At 36.8% G+C, this 17,500-nt stretch overlaps 1 protein-coding gene across 1 annotated transcript in view; it reads left to right on the top strand.

Moving 5' to 3' along the window:
• gpat4 (glycerol-3-phosphate acyltransferase 4) overlaps positions 1 to 17,500 on the top strand; it is a 77,579-nt gene that overhangs the window by 46,488 nt on the left and 13,591 nt on the right. The window contains exons 7-9 of the mRNA XM_039768484.1: positions 12,017 to 12,110; positions 12,707 to 12,822; positions 17,325 to 17,380. Of these exons, the coding sequence (XP_039624418.1) occupies positions 12,017 to 12,110; positions 12,707 to 12,822; positions 17,325 to 17,380 (266 nt within the window). The remainder of the gene's footprint in view (positions 1 to 12,016; positions 12,111 to 12,706; positions 12,823 to 17,324; positions 17,381 to 17,500) is intronic.

Genomic DNA, 17,500 nt, shown 5'->3' with positions numbered 1-17,500 from the left:
TTTTCTGACATGATTGTCGTGAAATCAAAGTTCAGAACAAGACTGACAGACGAACATTGAAATGACTCCATAAGAGTGAACCTAAGTGGCTACACTCCACTATACACCTCTCTTGTTGACTCCATGTAGTGCCAGATATTTAACAAACTAAAAACACATCACAAATGCAACTGGACATGTGAATACTCTTGTGAAGTGAAACAGTGACATGTAACAAAATGACAAATGAATAAGTAATATCTGTGTATTCGTAATTGCATTGTTTTGTCTTGACAGCATTCATGTTTTAATTCAATAATGTGAGATACACTAGAAAATGCATACAGACATACAAATTGCACTTGCAGGTGAACTACATTTTGTTTTGATGTTTTAATGCAAAATGTGAGTTGTAGACACCAACATTATGCAAATGTATAGGGAAGGCAAGCTTATTTAGTTTGTTTGGATTTAAAGAAGCTATGAGAATAAACGTTAGAAAACATGAGTAGCTCTCAGCCATTTTCATTTTGTAAAAGTAGCTCTTGGGGGGGTTGTTTTAGGTTGGAAACCCCGGTCTAGAATATCTAGACCATGTCTCAGATTTTTAGTAATGTAGACTACCTTGTCCAGATCATATACTTGCTAAAGAACCATCTGATGGAAATATGTTCACAAGTAAAGGCAAGCCATATCGTTTCTCAGGAACTCAGGCAATATTGTTTTGTATTCATACTCTAACAATACTGAGGCAGTTGTTTCAAAGTGAATGAAGTAATCGGTTTTGTTCTGACTTGCCTGATGAGCTATGCATGTTGAACACAAAGCTTAAGCTTTAAATAGATGATATGAAAATGGAAATTAACAAAGTTTTGTCAGTGATTCTGGCAACTCTTGAAACTGTTCACATACTGCATAAATGAGAATGCATGCTTCTTAAATATTGAATGAAGATTAAATGCAACATACAATAGGCACCCAGCGCTGAATTTACTTTGGTGGGGTTTGGCTAGTTCTCTTTATTTTTTTTCAACTGTTTTTGTTGTATTTTTTATCTGATTGATTTTTGTTTTGTATTTTGTCATTAAGTATGACCTTTAGATACACCTGGAACTGTTCTGCTGCAGGATTTGTAAGAATTAGCAATATGTTCATAGTATTTATCCTTTCTTTGGTTTTTTTTGTTTATGTTTCAGAATATTAGCATTACAATTAAAGAGTTATAACCAAACAACCAGAAACACATTGCTAGAACGGTCACATTAATATATATAAAATGCAATCCAATTGAAAATATAGTTTCAAATTTCAAAGACAAGCTTAAAATAAAGTATGAATCCTCACCCATCCCTAATATGGAGAGCTAGTCTGCATGTGGATTAAAAGATTGTTGGTAAAAGAAAGGCAGACCCTAGCAATCTTATGTTAGAGTAACATGAATAAATTATCAAATTATTAAAAGAAAAAAAAGGAACTTCCTGTATTGTTGTGTTCAAACATATTCTTTTTTTTTTTTTCCTCTCCTAGTTTTATATAATGTGCCACATTCCGATTGTGTTATGATAGGTGCATTAGACTCTCTCCAGTTAACCATATCAGTTAATGTACTAGCGATACACTCCTGTCAGATTATTGCTACAATGTAGTTCTATCTAGTGTTAGTGATAATTGATAATTTCTGCAAGGGTGTTAAAAATAATTACAAATCTAACAACATCTTGTAGATGAGTAAATGTTTACACTAAAAATGGTGTTAAGACAGTTCAAAGAAATATGACCTAAATGGGTCCTAGTAGTAAATGGCATTGTTCAAAATTAAGGTCCCGTTCATAATATATTTCAGACAATTTCAATGTAGAAAGATATGTACAATGCATAATTTTAAGATGAATTACAGCGTGTTTTGTCAAAAGTAATGAAGAATAATAATACGAGTTACTGAGTTTCATTCCTTGTCTTAAATATATAGAGAGGTCGCTTTTTGAGTGTTATGTTTTTTTGAGTTTCTGCAGCATGTTGAAAGCATCAAGCATTATGTTAATGGGTATTCAATTCTTGAGCTTCCTTTTAGTGGTACAACTGATAAAGTTAAAGTGAATATCATTTCAAATCTTTTTCTTTCTGTGTAATTGCACATATATATATATATATATATAAACAAATCCATCTTCAAAGATCTTGAGGGTAATGGTAAGCTTATTTATAAGGCAAAAACTCCACATAAAATGGAGGAAATAAGTATTGCACAAGTCAACAATTTTTTTCAGTAAATATATTTCCAAATAGCCTATTCACATGAAAATCTCACTAGACATTGGTATTAACACAAGAAATCCACAAATATAAAGAATCCACTACATTAAAAGCCTTAAATAAAGTTATGTAGAATAAAGTGGAATGACACAAGGAAAAAGTATTGTAATTGTTACAATTGTACCTGCTGCCTCCAAGTCTTTCTGGAGCTTGTTCCAAGTGGTCCTTGGCTCTTGGGCTACTCTTCTGACTATCCTTCTCGCTCACTGGTCAGAAACCTTGTGAGGAGCTCCAGTGCATGACTGGTTGATGGTGGATTGATGTTCCTTCCATTTACGGATAATGGCTCCAACTGTGCCTAATGGAAGATTCACAAATTTTGAAATATGTCTGTAACCAGTTCCATTGATATGGCTTGCAACAATCAGGTTGTAGAAGTCTTGGGAGAGCTCTTTGCTTTTACCCATCATGAGATGTTTCTTGTGTGACACCTTGGTAGCAAAACACATTTTTATAGCCCATCAATTTATACTAACCCAGATGATATCAATTTGCCCAGATAGGAGATATAATTACTTTCTAAATACTTACGGATTTCAGCTGGTGCCTTGCCTTTGTGTGCTGCTTTTTCTTAGTGTGTTCAATACCTTTACCCCAGTGTCATTCCACTTTATTACACATACCTTTTTTATGGCCTTTAATTGTTGTGAAAAGTTGTGAAATCTTTATATTTGTGGATTTCTTGAGTTAATACCAATGTCTGGTGAGAATTTCATGAGAATAGTCTCATTAGAAATGTATATTTGTTGAAAATAAATGTTGATGCATTCAATACTTTTTTTCCCCCACTGCCTTTAAAGGATGTCACTACAAATATCAAAAGTAAAGAGTGTTATGGCATTACTTATCTTCCAGTTTTACTACTGTGTTACGAATAATTATAATTTAAGATAATAGAAAGTGGTAGAAAGTAAACGAACCTTCATAGTTAGCCTGGGAAAGAACATCTTACCAGAACTCCTCTAAATTCATCTTGCTTTGTGCTTCAGTCATCAGTAATTATCAGCAGTTTAGTTATAATCCATTTATGCACAATTTGCGCAAAATAACAGACCAATATATGTAACACTTTAAGGCACAGAAATTCTCTGCAGATCCATTACAAGATAATTTTATATTCAAACCATCCTTAACTTATACTGTATTTTAAATTATGGAAATCGTTAGGTATTGGGATCTCCAGAGATTAGATTCTTTGTTAAATAGAATCTGTCTAACTTCCCTAATCATCAAGCAGTATCCATGCTTTAATATATTTAAGGTAGAATTGATAACAGTGTCTACAGTATTTGTTGACTTTATTAATAAATGTCTTCGTGTGCAGCTTTAGATGCTCTTGAAACACAATGGTAACAGAATACATCTTTTTTTACACGCTAGTATTGGTGGTGGTAATTATTGTCAGTTCAAGTAAGGTGAAATTACATAGTGTAATTTTGTATAAATAGAGCAGTTTGGTTTCTGTTTAACTGTCTTAAGGTCTCCCTTTATTGTAACTCTGATAGCAAATAGTAGGTGTGGGTCTGAAGTAGACATGGCACGATACCACTTTTTTATGTCCGATACCGATATTGTGAATTTGGATATCTGCCGATACGTCACAAATCCGATACAGTCATTGAGTCTTTTTTTAAACAGAAAACAAAAATTAATGCTTTCAAAAAAATGTCCAGATACATTTTATATACCTCAACACAAATACAGAAATCATAACTGTGATATAATAAGGAAGAAACATTGCAAAGAGAACATGGTTTAGTAACCGCTTCTTTTTATTTAAATGTCCTCAGTTTTAGCAGCATTTGACGGACCAGCCCCATCCAAAAAATCCAAAAAGACAAGAGCAACTGTATACGAAAATAAAACATAAGATGACATAAAAGCTTAGTATCTAAAGAAACATTAATAATGAAATTCAAAGTGCTTTTTAATGCCAAACCAACACAGGAACTGCAATTTAAAATAATGCAACATAAAATATATACTTTAAAAAAAAATCTAGAATTGACCCTTACTTAATGGTTAACATAAATATACACCTACAGTGGGATGTCTTACTGAACTTGTGGAACTCTTTTCTTGCTTCACTTTAACATAAGGGGTAGGTTTTTCTTTAGAAAGATCAGCATTTCAGCCTTCTCAGCTGTCAGCCTGCTTCTCCTTTCATCAATAATGATGGAGGCTGTACTGAAGAGCCTCTCGCTCTCCACACTTGTTGAAGGTGCACAAAGAAATTTAGCTGCTGTACAAACCAGAGTGGGTAATCTAGGCTGGTTGACTTGCCAGTACAACAGTGGATTGTCTGCGCTGAATAGTTGGCTCACTGAGGTAGGTTTGCACTTCAATACATGCACTTGAGGTGGTTAACTGAGGAGCAGGCTTTACAGAGCTTTCCTTTAGGATTTCATCAAAAATACTTTCAAGTCTGCTGTGGCTTGCAGTTTCCATCCGTGGAGTCTTGCTTGCTGGTTCCACAGCAGCTGATTCACAAGATGTCCCTCTGCTGGCTCTGAGGAATCTGATGTGCTTCTTTTAAACACTTCCTCCATCTTTCTCACCTCTACGATCAAAGCAGCTTTTGCCTGGTTTGAGATTTCTACACTTGTGAAGTATCTGGAACGATAATAGCCAAACCACAATATTAAGAGATTATTATACTGTTGGCTGATGAAATATTACAATTTAACTTAACTTCCTCACAGTCAAGTGTGGGATTTGTGAGTAAATGTCTTTAGCTCTCTCTCACTGACACACACACACTCTCTCTCTCTCTTTCTATCCCATTCTTTCTCTCTCTCACCACACACTCCCCCCTCACAAACACACACATTAAAAAAAAAATTCCATACCTGTCTTTATATCTTGGATCCAGCAGTGTTGCAACTGCATATAGTGGCTCAGATTCTACATCTTTGAAGCGTCTGTTAACAGCCTCGAGAAGGGTGATCTTCATCGTCCTTATTCCCTCGTCACTTTACAATACAATACAGTTTATTTTTGTATAGCCCAAAATCACACAGGAAGTGCCGCAATGGGCTTTAACAGGCCCTGCCTTTTGACAGCCCCCCAGCCTTGACTCTCTGAGAAGACAAGGAAAAACTCCCAATAAAACCTTGTAGGAAAATGGAAGAAACCTCGGGAAAGGCAGTTCAAAGAGAGACCCCTTTCCAGGTAGGTTGGGCGTGCAGTGGGTGTCAAAAGTAGGGGGTCAATACAATACAATATACACAACAGAACAATTCCTTAAGACAGCATAATAATAAAAATTTTAGAATTACGGTTTAACAGTAGATGATATGACATAATTAGGTTTGGATATTTTTAGAGTCCTGGAGACCTCATCCATCTAGCTGCATCTCCATTTGGCCATGCCACGGCTGAAACGTTGCTCCAATGAAAGGACCCCTCTTTCCCATGATTCCTGTGATCCTCCATCAGGGATGACTTTACCATAGGCAGGCAAACAACTTGGCAGGTGGGCCGTGGCACCAATGGCCACATTTGGGTACCGAGAAAAGAAACAGAATAGGTGAGGGTTAGTATTCAAATATAATTATTCATGTTACTTATGTTATAGTGCTAATGACTAGCAACAGAGATGCAGTATGTACAGTTAATCAGCAGCTCTAGTCAGGATATGCTAAACTGAAGTAGTGAGTCTTCAGCCGGGATTTAAAGGCTGAGACCGAGGGGGCATCTCTTATGGAAGCAGGAAGACCATTCCACAGTTTAGGGGCCCTGTAACTAAAAGCTCGACCTCCCACTGTTATTTTATTAATCCTTGGAATCCTAAGCAGACCGGCATCTTGAGATCTTAATGTGCGCTCAGGTTTGTAAGTCATGATAAGTTCAGAAACTTTCGTTTCGTCGAGACAGAACGCGCTTAAGGACGCAGACGATGGGGATAACATCAGATGCTGATGACCATGAGGAGCTTACCTCCCTTGTCAACTCCTCAAAGGGGGCCAGAGCTGCTACGATCTTTTCAAGTAGCCCCCACTGACGTGCACACAGTGTGGCTGGCAGGTCATGCTCCGCGGAATATGCGCACAAGGCTCGTTTTTGAGCGATGAGGCTCTCCATCATATAATATGTGCTATTCCACCGTGTTCGCACATCTTGTACCAGACGCTTCGGTGGCATATTGAGCTCAATTTGAATGTTCTCCAAACGTGAATATGCAAGTGCAGAGTGCTTAAAGTGACCCACTATTTTTCTTCCGACAGCCACTGCATCACTAATACTACGTTGCGATAACAGTCCCTCATTCACCACGAGTTGCAAAGTGTGCGCGAAGCATCCTAAACTTGGAACTCCTAGTCTATCCATTGCCTTTATTACGTTGCTGCCATTGTCTCGTAAAACAACATGAACTTTGATTTTTGAAATTTTCCATTCATTTAACATTTCCTCTATAGCTGTAGCGATGCACTCTCCTGAGTGCGAGCCACGAAGCTGCTTAGCGTGCAAAACTGCTTTTTGCAACTTAAAACTTGAGTCTATCCACTGTGCTGTTAGACCTAGCAAGGACAATGGACACACGCCTGAGCTCCAAATATCTGAGGTCAAGCTTAAAGCGGGAACGCTATCCAAGCATTCAAAAATGAACTTGCGCACTTGTTTGTACTTATCTGGAACGGCTGTCTCGGAGATAAAATGTCGGTTTGGTAGCGCGTAACGAGGCTCCAAATGCTCCATTAAGCGCCGAAACCCCACATTCTCAACAACAGAAAGGGGCTGGTCATCAAGCACAACAAACTCGACGATTTTCTCATTTATCAGCTTTGCTTTGTTGCTTTCTGGAGGGAGTTTCTCGCGTTTCTGAATTGTTTCAAACAGTGTTTGTTGATGCGACACCATTTTCTTCTTGGCGCTCGTGGAATTAATAAATTCCGTGTACTCCTTTCCATGATATTTCTGCAGGTGTTTAATCAGATTCGTTGTGTTAAAGTTTCCAACTCTGCTACCACCCCGCGAAACACTTGTATTGCATAAATTACATTCGGCAGTCTTGGCTTTTTCTTCTTTGAGTCGGAAGTAACTCCAAACTGCTGACATGTCGGCAAGTCTCACACGCAACAGAAACTCTTATCACGTGATGCATGTCCCAAATCACGTTATGCATGCGGTAATTATTTTCCGTAATTTTTAAAGGATCAAATTACATTTTTTATTGCTTCCCGATTTCCGATCCAGTAATTTAGGTCAGGATCGGACCGATACCGATACAGAATATCGGATCGGCGCATCTCTAGTCTGAAGTATTAATGTACATCGTTGATCAATCAATGGATATTAGCGTTAGGATGTGTACAGGTTAGTGTGACTGGCTTTGTGGCTGTTTCTGGCCTTGTTTATTTTTGCTGTGCACTGTTTCTTAATTGTCCAATCAAAAACGTGATGCACATTGTCACCTTATTAATGATGACTTTCCACTTGTCACTAGGAATTAAGTGGGTTTTGAAAGGCACTGATTATGGCTTTGTTTGTTAGCCATACTTAATTTTTAAAGGAATGTTTCATTTACTACTACACACAGATTTCTAAAAACTAATGTTGAACTGATATTTAGCAGGCAGTATGACCAGAGTGTTTTTCTGGAACGCAGCAGCCTTTTTGAAAATTTATCTGTAAGCTGAAATGAATCAGTTATTATTTTCTGAGATTCTTCCAGGACCAGGAAAAAAGCTGCTTGATCAAAACTCAGTACTTAGTCGTGCTGTATGATTGAGAGCCTAATGTTAACAAGAATTTTAATTTTCTTAGCCTTTCCTTTCTTACAATTCATCTCAATAAAAGGATAAGTGTCTGTATGTCTGTCCAGAATTTTTTTTTTTTTTTTTTAACAAAAGCTCTTTAAATATAAAATTCAAACGAAAGAAAAGTTCTGACTTGGCTGTCATAGTCACAGTCACGTATTGCTATTGGTATAAAGGAACCCCGGTAGTGTTTCTTGACACACTTCAGCTGAATAATTTGTGGGCTGAAAGTCCTGTGTTAGTGTGTCAGAGAGAAGAGTTGCAGTATTGTTCATAGTAGCACTCAGTTTTGTTTAAATTCTCTCCTTCACTACCACCTCTAGGGGGTCCAAAGTGTAACTTTTTAACTGAGCTTGCCTTTTTAATTAGTTTGTTGATTTGGTGGGCCTCTCTTGAAGTGATGTTACTAGCCCAGCACACTACTTTGTAGAATATCACACTGGACATCACAGAGTTATAGAAGATGTGAAGGATGTCACTTTCCACATTGAAGCAATGCAGTCTCCTAAGGATAAAGAGCCTGCTCTACCCTTTCTTCTTTGCGTCTTGAAACTAGTCGAACTGGTCATTAATTTGCTCCCTTGTACCTGTAGGAGTGGACCACCTCTACATCCATTCCTTGAATAATGACCGAACATAAGGGCTCTTTGGTGCAGCAAAAGCCAATAACCAGTTCTTGGCTTTGCTGATGTTAAGATGAAGACAGTTCTCTCTCCACCAAGAAAAAATGTTCTACATCTGACTCCTGTATCTGTCTCATCCTCTTTATCAATACACCCCATAAGTGCAGAATCATCTGAGAATTTCTGCAAGTTACATGACCTGGTGTTATATTTATAGTCCGAGGTGTAAAGAAAAAACGAGACAGGGCTGTTTGTTGTGGTGCTCCAGTGTTTCTCACATCTGTATTAGAAACATAGTCCTTGAGTCTGCCTGGCAGTCCATTATCCAGGACATCATAGGCTCATCCATCTGCATATCTCTGAACTTACCCCTTAATAGGGATGGCTGGATGGGGTTGAATGCACTGGAAAAATTAAAAAACATAATGCTGTCAGTGCTGCCAGTTTTATCCAGGTGAGAATAAGCCTTTTGGAGCAGACACATAATTGCATCCTCCACTCTAATCTTTACCCGAGAGGCAGACTACAGTGGGTCCAGGTGGTCTACCACAAAAGGACTCGTATAGTCCTGGACCGGTGTTTAATAGGTCTTCATAATGTGAGGCGTTAAGTGGCACTGGTTTGTAGTCATTAGGTGAAGAGGCACTTGCCTTCTTTGGAACAGGAAACATGTAGGATGTTTTCCACAGCAGTGGTGCTTCCTGAAGTCTTGGGGACAGACTGGACAGGTAACAGAGGACACCACAAAGTTGGTCAACAAAGGCTTTAAGAACTTGAGGACTAACTCAGTCTGGTCCCACAGCTTTTCCTGTGTGTAGCTTCCTCAGTTGTCTCCTTACTTGTTCTTTGGCTATGAACAGCACACAGTGATGGTTAGAGGCGGGCTTGTCGCCGACTGTTCTAGCTGATGTGGAAGAGATTTGTTGACTTAGTAGGGATGGTGTGGGGGGATTGGTAATTAAAAGAAGGTGGCAGTGGGAGGGAAGATCTATTAAGAATTGGTTCATGGCATTAGCTTTGTCCACTTCCCCTTCTACCACCTGAGCTATGAATTGCTTGAATCCAGTAATTACACCCAGTCCATTCCAGACATCTTTCGTGTTATTTTTAGTAAGTTTGTTTTCAATTTTAGCTTTATAAACATCTTTTCCTTTACTTAGCTTTTTCTTTATCACACACTATATGTTCTTCAGAGCCACTTTGTCTCTGGATTTGAATGCTGTCTTTTACCTTTTGGTGCCTTAGTAATCCAGGGTTGTTTGTTTGGAAAGCAATGCACTGTCTCTGTACCACTGTATCAACACAGAAGTTAATATAGTCTGATTAAGTGACAGTCACTCGGAATTGTTCCTATTTGACTTGTACACCATTTCCCAGTCTGTCATTAGAAAGCAGACATTCAGAGCCATTTCATCCTCCAGGCTTCACTCCCTCACTGTTCTGGTGGGAACAGGTTGCCATCTAATAACAGGCTTGTAGCTGGAATAAGATGAATTAGTATGGGATCAGACTTGCCTTAAAGAGCAAATTGATGACACTTAAATCCCTGTAACATTTGAATACAGCAAGTCAAGCTTTATTTTCTTGAAAGGAACGGGTCACAAACTGATAGATATTTGTCACCATTTCTTCCAAAGTCACATGGCTGAAGTCACCACATGTGAATTTCCCCTTGGGATTAATAAAGTATCTATCTATCTATCTATTATAGCTGTGGGGTCAGAGTAAGTCATCATTAAAGTGTTGATGACAGACTGAATAATTTCTGTTGCTTAGTCCCCATTTGCAGAGAATGGAATATATGCATTAATAAGGATAATGTAATTTATTTCCCTGGGTAAATAATATGAAAGAATACCAACAGCCAGAATTTCAGTGTCTGAATTACAAACTGTAGTTTTAACTCCTTTTCTCGTTGACATAGATGACCAGTATCCTTCTAGTTTTTATTCCACACCACACAAGGATCTGCTCAAATAAGATGAAATCCATCCATCCATCCAGCATTAAAATGGTGTCAGGTATTTCAGGTTTAAGCCAGCTCTCTGTAAAGCACAAATTGCCTCTACTTGTATACTCCATGGCCACCTATAAGTGGAAACTATTCATCTGTCTTATTTAACTTTTCTTATTATAAAAGATGGTAGACCAATCTCCCTCTCCGTCTGTGGACAAATGGCTCCTGCAGTAAAGTGTAGCTAAGCTGCTTAGCCACTCACGATTGTGGTGCAAGTAGCTGCTTATGTGAGAATTCAATACACCCTGCTTTCAGGTTCTCTGTGTCTCTTACTGCTTCAGGTCTTGCAGCCTTTGTTCGGATCTTCTCCATGACTCCATCCAAGTTTACAGCCCATTTGAATGTCTCAGTCATTCAAAAAGATGATGCATCACCAACATTAGTAGTCATAAAATGCTTTGATTTTGTCATTTTAATAGATGGAGCATCACAAGCATTAACACTGCTTTTACAAACCCCATGCTAAATGGCATTACAAGAGGCATAGGCATTGCATGATGCACTGCAAACGTTAACGCTGAGGTCTATGTTGATCACTTAGGTTTTAACCCATTCTAGGATGGATAGAGCACAGCTATAAAAGCATTAATAGGTTTAGCCCAGTCGTTTACCTTTACATAATCTAATTTATTGCTGTTGCATTCTTGAACTGCATCAAGTAAAAAATATGGCCTTAAAGTGATTTATATTGGTTTCACTAAATTATGTATGCATTTGGATTTTTGCCTTTCTGCAAGTCAAGATCTGAAAAAATTACACATGTTTAAAAATTTTTAAAGTCACTGCTGTATACAGCATGTTCACCAATCTGTTTTGAGTTATCAGGTTTTTATTTTAGTGTTTTCTGGGTTTTTTTTTTTTTTTATTTAAGTGTGAAGGGTATTGATGTCAGGTGATTTGTTTCACACTAACAATATTAACTATTCAGCATGTGATTTTCTTTTTCTTTTATGTGCCTCATCTTTCAGCTAACTAGATGGTCAAAACAATCACCTTGTATCAAATATATGAAGCGATGATAGCAATGTTGCAAGGCCTTTGCTGGAAGTTGCACTGATGTGCTTCTAGTGCCATCTTTTGGATGAATGTAATACTGCAAGCCAAGTTACTGTCTAACTGATTTTGGTGAACTGAAAGATTATAATAATACTATATATTTTAAGGTCCAGAATTTCAGATGGTGAAATGGAGTTATTTTGTTTCTTGCCAAAATTTTATACCTGCATGGAAAACATCCTTTTAGATGACAAGCAAGTATTAATGTAACTTGTTTTTAGTTTTAGCCCTTTATTATTTCTTTTATTTCTTTTTACCTTTTTTTTCAGAGAGAACAGACCAAAAAATGGAGGAATATGTGTGGCAAATCACACTTCCCCAATTGATGTCATTATCCTTGCCAGTGATGGTTGTTATGCTATGGTAATTCACATTTTGTAATTGTCTTTAAAGTAAGAGTATTTGCTGTGTTTTAGAATAACCAATTCCAATGTTACCAATTCCTTATATACATGCAGTTTTGGACTAGAAGTTCTTTGCAAATAGAGTTCAAAACATTTAAATATATCAAGTTTTAAGGAGTGACACATTAGTTTAAAAATTGTCTAGATGAAAGCTAAATCTGCTTTAGTAGGGCAGACTGCAAATAAGAAAAAAGGTTATAGAACATTTGAATGTTTGTAGTGTTTTAAGTGATTTCACATTGTGTTCAATTGGCACAAAAAGTATTCTGTGTTGTAATTTAATCGTTTAAATCTTTGTCTCTACTGGTTTAAACTTATTGATCAATTACCAGTCCTACTGTCTTAGAAAAAGACAACCAAAGAATGCAAGGTAATCTACAGTGTCATTCAGGCAGTCAATGATGATCACTGAAATCCTCCCGAGTTTAAATATATTAGCCATATTTCATTTTTTTTGTTAAACCAAGCCTAATATTTTTTTTTAATGATCATGAAGACAGAATAAAAAGACCAGCAGGCTGTAATATTTAATGTTTGTTTTTTGACATTCAATAGGTTGGTCAGGTTCATGGAGGCTTAATGGGAATTATTCAGAGATCTATGGTAAAGGCTTGCCCACACATTTGGTTTGAGAGATCTGAAGTTAAAGATCGCCATCTAGTAGCCAAAAGGTAATTTTATTTTATAGGTTCTTTTTACATGCTTAACAGTGTTCCTTATGTTGTCACTTTGTCATTTCAATGTATCTTTCTTAGGAAGCTCTTTGCTGTTTAAATCTCATAAGTTAATTTACATTACTCAACAAATCAACAGAAACAATGCATGCGTACCGTGTCCTTTTCAATTTTAGTTTTATCCCTTTCTTTCGTGTTTTCAGTTTAGAGTTATTTCATTTGTCACTCTGCATCATTGTTTGTCAATGATTACAAAATGCTAATCAATTCATCACTTAAAGTAACTTTGCCAAGTCCAAGGATAACCCAAGAATGTCGTTGTCTTTTTTTTTATAGTCTCATTTTTCAATTTATGCTTCATTTTTGTACACACAAGATGTTTTGTTTGATTTACATTTATTACACACCAGTAATGGCACACTGCACAATAACGTGCAAGTGCATACACTTGATGTGAGCATTCCTAGTTTTCATCCTCTTTCTCTGTACGTTTAGCATTCATTTGCTCAGAATTTGATGCATTTGCTTCTTTCTGATCAGCTCTTCTTTTCACCCTAGCAGCCTGCTTCTTCTCTTCTTTTGTCGGGAAAACTGATCAAGTCAGTGTGTTTGTTGCAATTGCTTAGTTCATTTTCTTTACTTTTTCACTTAAGCTGGCACTTAAGTCTTCAATCTGCCTCAAGAATAATTTAAGATATGAAGAGGTAGGGGAAGTGATGGCAAAGGTGGTAGGGATGAGAACGGCGTCCATATGCATGCACCGCACCGCCACCCTTCTGGCCGCTGCCAAGAGTTGATTCTACAATAAAATAAAATGAGGTATAACCTTGGTGGTCATTCACCACCCCAAAAGCGGATAGTAGACGTCACATAGTATATATGTACCAAATTTCAGGTCAATAGTTTGCGTGCAACAGATGAGTTAAAATCCTTTACAGGCAAACGAACAGCCACGGTAGCATATTATATATAAAGATTACCTGGAGAATGAGTGTTAAATATGAAACAACTGATGCAGTAATTATTTAAATGCAAGCTGTAAATTAGAAGTGATTTTTTTTCAGGAAGTGAGTGACATTTAAGAGATGAAGTTTGAAGGAAATTAATGAAATGTACTGAAAAACAGAAAAAAAGAGGATTTGTAATCTGCTACTGTTTAAGTATAGTGTTCAAATGTTACTTTGTCCTGCAGTGCGAAATGCATTCATTATTTGAATGAAAGCATGTAAAAATTTATATATCTTTTGAAACATGATAAAGGAAACAAATGTTTTCTTTTTTGTGACTTCATATTGGTGACCTTTCTCAGTATATGTAAAGAATACATTCAGAAAATATACAGTATTTAATAAATATGGGAAGGTTTAACGGCCTTAATATTTTATACATATCAGAGATACTGAAGACAGTCTTATAAAAATATTTGTCACTGTAGTGTCATGGGCTTCACCTGCATGCATTAATCCTGATATGCTTGCCCATTTGCTGAAACAAGTTTGTTAATGAATAGATTTTCTGTGATGAAGCTCCGTGCTAGTCTGTATGCTGATTGTATTGTAAATCATAACAACAACTTGCTTCCATGTTACAGAATGAAAGGAAAATAGATAAGGCAGATATGCATGCGGGGCAGCACAGTGGTAGTGCTGCTGACTTTCAGTAATGAGACCAAGTTTTACGTCCTGGTTCCTCCCTATTTGGAGTTTGCATGTTCTCCCAACGTCTGCTTGGGTTTCTTCCATGTGCTTCAGTTTCCTCCCACAGTCCAAAAACATTGTGCTTGGCCCTACAGGGTGTTTTTTTGGGAGTGCTGGTGTTTGTCCATCGCTGGGTGAACACAGGCACCCTGTCCAGGGTTTGTTCCTGCTTAGTGCCCTATGCTAGCTGGGGTAAGCTCCAGCAGGTCACTACGAACTTCTTCAGGACTGAAAGAGAGAGAGAAAGGTTGGGAGCTAAGCGAGTTAGAAAATGACCGACTGACACATATGCATGTGCAGCAGGAAACTAAAATATGAATGAGCGCTCAAGTCTGTAAAACAGATAAATATAAATATCCAAATTGTACAAGAAATTAGTACAACCTGGCTTGCAGTATTATCCAGTAGTATAGAAACAGTTTTCACACATTTGAACATAATGGTCCACATCCGACCTTTTAAAACCAAAGTATCAGCAGGCAACAGACACAGCACCTTTTTTCGTCAAAACTTCTTCTTTGTCTTCTTGTTCAACTTTATCGTCTGTTACAGCTTACGTTTCGGAATGTTCTCTGCCCATTTTCACCGCTCAATACCTCCACTAACGCATGTACTCCATTGCATGCATATTTAGCAGTGCAGCAGTGAAACGGGTCCCCCCCTTGAACATTTTGCCACTGCGCCACGTTCCGAATGTCATATAGGCTGTTTAAACCGGTGTTCCAGTATAAGAAAAATCCATATTATAACAAAAATAAAAAACGGTTTTTGGTATGTACCAGTATACCGCCCAGCACTAATGGTACTAGTGATGACATGTTGCAAATAAGATTTTTACAATTTTCTGTACACACAGACAGTACTACTGCTACTACTACTTTTACCATTATTGCCAATGGAATATTAGAAATTCATGTCATTTCAAACATTTAGAAAGTCCATCGTAAAAGTTTTCAAGCTGCTTTCTAAGAGTAAATCACAGACTGTCTGAATATCTTTGTAACCAAGTGCTAACCTTTATTAATACTAAAAATGTCAAAGTGCTGCTTAACAAGTAGAAGACCCAGTGTGTTTTATAAATCACACAGTTAGAAGACTTGTGAATGGGGAATAATTTTATGTTTATTCTGATTCATTTCAGAAGGTAGTTTAAGTTTTAAATGACATCACAGATAGAACAAAAGAACATCTGTGAGCCAGTGGAAGCTATTCTCCTATTTGAGTCATTCTTTTTAAAAAAGGCTAGAATTTACCACAATAATGAACCTTGAGTGACCTCTAAATTAAAAACTATTTTAAATTAGAAAACCTATTTAACACTAGAATTACCAGAGCCTACGAAAAAACTCGTAATTCCGTCCCACCTTAAACTGCTTCTTAAATCCCTTCACACCTCTCCGCCAGCGTCCTTTGTTCTTTAAATGTGCTGATAAAAAGAAGCTAGGAGCAGCCGGCTATTCCATCCCCCCACCAATTTAGAACGTGCACGAACTTCTCTCAGCTCATGCCTTGATTGAGTATCTGGGAGTGAAGTGGAGTTTTAGAGTGAAATAATAGATCGTTGTTTGGAACACACGCATTTCATGTCTGTTCCGTTTCTACAGTAATCTGTGTCAACACATTGTTAAAACAGAAACTTTTTTTATATTCTAGTAGTAGATGACAAAATGTAGGCATAAACTATATAATGTATGAAGCCTGAAGTCCAAATAGCAAAGAAACATTTTCACAAGAATAACACAATTACGCTTTTTGAGGCAAGCACAAGATAGAGAATTGTACCAAAGAAGATAATTGTATCCAAAAAGATTCAGAAAATTTTCAAGGAAAACAATAAGACCTTTAAAGACACCATATAATTCTTTTGTTTATTCAAAACAAGCTTGGTAGGGATTTAAAAGAATTAGTGATTATAAACACACAAAGAATCATGACTTAAAATGACATTTTTACAAATTATTTGAATTAACTTCAATAGTTCATACTATTGCTTGTATTTTAAGCCTAAAGATGTCATCAGCAAATTAAGGCATACTCCTATGTCTGCATATTTTGAAATAATTGTGGATGCAATTAGGTCACAGTTTAAATACGTAAATCAAGACATGATCCAATGATAGGTGTTCTAAAAGTTCAAAATGCACAGAGCAGTTCTTTCAGCCTTTTTAAAGTCTGTTTCAGTTGTCAGTACTGAGTGGGGTTTATTTTGATTAGCATTTGCACAAAACTAGCAAACTATTTTTGGAATTATTTATATTGAATGTAAGCAATAGACAGTAGGAACTAGTGTTCAGTAAATCTTCCATATAAGATGTTGTTTTTGTTCAGTGTTTTTAACACTAGAAATACCAGAGCCTTCGAAAAAACTCAATCAAGGCATGAGCTGGGAGAAGTTTGTGCACATTCTAAGTCGGTGGGGGATGGAATAGCCGGCTGCTTGCAGCCTGATTTTATCAGCACATTTAGATGACAAAGGACGCTGGTGGAGAGCTGTGAACGATTTTAAGAAGCGATGTAAGGTGGGACGGATTTACGAGTTTTTTCGAAGGCTCTGGTAATTCTAGTGTTAAACTATTGTAATATTCTTTTATTACTTTAAAATAAACAGCCATCTCCACTTTAAGTTCCATATCTCTCTCAAATAAAAACAGTGTTCTATATATGGCTTTTGAATGTTGACATTAATAAGTACAGGTTTCACACACATAACAATAGTGAAGTACTGAAAAACATAATGTCTACCTCACTTTGAGAATTAATTTTGAACAAACACTATGTTCTAACTTTCAGTTTATGTTGCAGGTTAAGTGGTCATGTTCAGGACAAAACCAAACTCCCCATCCTTATATTTCCAGAAGGTAAATTATATTTTCTATATAAAATATAAAAATATCTAGAAGGTGGTAGTTATATTTATTCAGATATTTTACTTTCTTAAAATGTTAATGTGCAGATATTTAATTCTACTGAATATGGCT

Source organism: Polypterus senegalus, chromosome 11, assembly GCF_016835505.1.
Source record: "Polypterus senegalus isolate Bchr_013 chromosome 11, ASM1683550v1, whole genome shotgun sequence".
Lineage (NCBI taxonomy): Eukaryota > Metazoa > Chordata > Cladistia > Polypteriformes > Polypteridae > Polypterus > Polypterus senegalus.
The sequence above is the reverse complement of the archived record's forward strand: the minus strand, read 5'-3'. Positions and strand labels throughout refer to the sequence as shown.